Source organism: Bidens hawaiensis, unplaced genomic scaffold, assembly GCF_021521415.1.
Source record: "Bidens hawaiensis isolate Kalapana, Puna unplaced genomic scaffold, B.hawaiensis_p1.1 tig00037284_1, whole genome shotgun sequence".
Lineage (NCBI taxonomy): Eukaryota > Viridiplantae > Streptophyta > Magnoliopsida > Asterales > Asteraceae > Bidens > Bidens hawaiensis.
In genome coordinates, this window is record NW_027496515.1 from 94,747 (window position 1) to 97,901 (window position 3,155).

Genomic DNA, 3,155 nt, shown 5'->3' on the forward strand with positions numbered 1-3,155 from the left:
ACCTATCTACTATGTAAGTAAAGTCTGCTTGATTCTAAAACCATGCATTCTTATTTAGAAAAGTTAATTTTGGCTTTAGTTATTGCATCTACCAAGTTAAGACATTATTTTAAGAAGCATACTATTTTTGTTAAAACTAATTATCCTGTTAAAAATGTTTTGAGAAAGCCTGAAGTGTCTAGTAGGAAGGCTAAGTAGTATGTTATTTTGACTGTTTATAATATAGTGTATGAGCCTAGGATATTAATTAAATACCAAGCTTTAGCCAACTTCTTGTCTAATTTTAGTAGTGACATCCAACAGGAAGCTGACTGGGAAGTTCATCAACTAGACCATGATAAGGGTCAGTGGATATTATTTACTTATGGGGCTTCAAGTATCAGGGGGACATGCTTTAGAATCATCCTTAAATAACCATAGGGGGACATAATACCCCAGGAAATTAGATGTGATTTCCAAGACATGAATAATGAGGCTGAATATGAAGCTTTAGTTGTTGGCCTACAGTTATCCAAGGATTTAGAAATTAAAAATATTTATATATTTGTGGATTCCTTATTGCTTGCAACCACTTCAATGACTCCTATGCTGTTAGAAGTGAAAAACTGAATATATTCAGATATGTAAAAATATGGAAAATAAATTGGATTCTTTTATTATTGAACATGTACCTTGGGAGGGAAATGTTGAAGCAGACTCCTTGGAAAATCTTGAATATGCCTCCAGGATCCTGACGAAAATGGAAATTTCGATCGTACATATCCTGAATCCAGCTACCAAGGTGCCTTCACTTAATAAAGAGTAAACAATGAAAGAAGTTGCTAAGTAGGATCCCCAAGTCAATGAAGTAACGGATACTAAAGATACAACTGATCAGGATCTTAAGCTAATCGGGAATCCTAGATTCAACCTATCAAGAGATATTTGCAACACAATGAGATCCCTAAGGATGAGAATCCTAAAGCCTTTCGTATGAAAGTATCCAGGTTCATTTTTTAAATGGTATTCTCTATAAGAAATCACTTGCAGGTCCATACTTGAGATGCCTAGAGGATCCTGAGATACAAGAATTTCTAAAAGATATCCATGAAGGCGACGGTGGGAATCACACTGGGGATCGATCATTTTTCCCCAAAATCCTTAGGATTTGTTACTATCGGCCAACCATGAGGAAGGATGCAGTGGTATATGCTCAAAAGTGTGATTCCTATCAAAGACATAGCAACATTCTTAGTGAAACGCCTGAACCTATCTGTCCGATCGTGTTTCCTTGTCTCTTCATGAAGTGGGGGATAGATATTGTGGACAAACTACTGAAAGCTTCCAGAGGAAAGGTCTTTATGTTAGCAGTGACAAATTACTTTTTTAAATGGACTGAAGCAAAAGCATTTGCCCAAGTAAGAGAACAAGAAGTGATCCTTCATCAATAGGAATATCCTGACGCGTTTCAAATCCTAGCCGAGATCATCTGCAACAACGGGTCTCAATTCTTTAGTAAAAGAACTACCGAATTTGTGGTTCATAGGGGGATAAAAATGATCACTTTCACACCAGTTACTCCCAAGCCAATGGACAAGCGGACTCTACAAACAAGATCATCAACAATTTAAAGAAGAAGATGGGAACAAAGAGAGGAACGTGGGCTGAAGAGCTGCCATTTGTACTATGGGCAGATCGAACTTCATCAAAGGATGAAACAGGGTAAACTCCTTTCTCTCTTGTATTTGGGACCGAGGCAATGACTCCGACTCAGATGGTTGTCCCTACTGCGAGATGCCTCCAGAATCTTGAAACCAACAACCAGGATCTTGCCGATGATCTTGATGTGGTGGATGAACTCAGAGATTCTAGATGGATTCATATGGCGGCATACCAATAAAGAATCACCAAGTCAAACAAAAATAATCCCAGGCCTGAAGATTTTAAGTGGGAGATCTAGTACTAATGAAGGCATTTCATTATAAAACAGATCCTAAATATGGAAATTTCGCACCCAAATGGGAAGGACCGTACAAGATCGAGGCTGAGGCAGGAAAATGAGCATCTTAGCTATCTGATATGAATGGTAGGATCCTGCCAAGATCCTTGAATGTTGTTCACCTTAAACTCTACTTCATGTAAGTTAGAATTTTATTTCTAACTTAGTATGATATGTATTTTGACGTTACTATTTCAATAATTAATATCCTTTCATATTATTTCTTGAAACCCATTACTGACTTAAGCATCAGAGGGGTTTCAGCTGTGCTAACACCAGCTCTCACAAAGGTTCAAGTGTTTTGCCAAATCAGGATCCTATCTAAAAAGTGAATGCATTCCCAGGGGTTTGACCACCTCACTAAGTTTAAGGTATAAATCCCTTCGAAGGTTGTTAGGACACGACTATTTTACGCTGTGGATACGCTATCTTGACATAGCTTATGGATTAGTTATCCTTAACACATGTTCCATATTATGTCAGGATCAAGGATCCTCAGTACTTGTTATTTACTTGTGATTGTTCTCTTTGTATATCTATATATTGGCAGGTGTAACAACTGATGACTTGGTCTAACCCACTATTTCACAGTCCAAGAGAAGTTAGCACATGGTCAAATGCATGAAACGGGTCTAGTGGAGTAGTGGTGAATTTATAGGACTATTTGTTGTTTTTAGTTTATTATATATTGAAGCTTGATCAGCTAGGCCACACGCAACATACATGACTTATACTCTTTTTACTTGCAATTCTTGCAAGATACACACACTTAGAAGCAATTGTAATCACTGATCAAAGATTCCACCATTGTAACACCATTTTTTCGATTAATAAAGTGGTGATAGACGATTTGTCATCACTCGGGGTTTTTGTGTCGTCGATCATCATCTGATCAAGGGCTTTTCCTCGTAACAAATCCTTGCGTTCATCCTTATTTCGTTTACACAAACAAAATTGTTGTTCAAGCACTTAACCTTACAAAACCGATTTGGTTACATTATCCTTAAAACCAAATTTTGACCAAAAAAATTTGGTACCAACCGTGGGGAAAGAGGTCCTTTAATCCAGAATTATTCTCATCATTGACCTCTGCTTCAACCACTATGCCATCATCAGTGTCTCTCCATCAAAGGCCTCCTTGCCGATGCCTCCTCCACCTGCATGGTTGTAAAGGACC

At 37.8% G+C, this 3,155-nt stretch overlaps 1 protein-coding gene across 1 annotated transcript; it reads left to right on the plus strand.

Moving 5' to 3' along the window:
- Positions 1–1,166: 1,166 nt before the first annotated feature.
- Positions 1,167–1,705, plus strand: LOC143589229 (uncharacterized). The gene is made up of 2 exons (XM_077070060.1): positions 1,167–1,397; positions 1,526–1,705. Exons 1-2 carry the CDS (start codon positions 1,167–1,169, stop codon positions 1,703–1,705), a joined length of 411 nt encoding a protein of 136 aa, XP_076926175.1.
- Positions 1,706–3,155: the final 1,450 nt, after the last annotated feature.

Excerpts from the sequence above, each read along its gene's own strand:
- LOC143589229 (XM_077070060.1), top strand. The coding sequence starts at position 1,167 with ATGAGGAAGGATGCAGTGGTATATGCTCAAAAGTGTGATTCCTATCAA. Across the intron at positions 1,398-1,525 it reads AAGCAAAAGCATTTGCCCAA|GGGGATAAAAATGATCACTT; the intron begins GTAAGAGAACAA and ends TGTGGTTCATAG.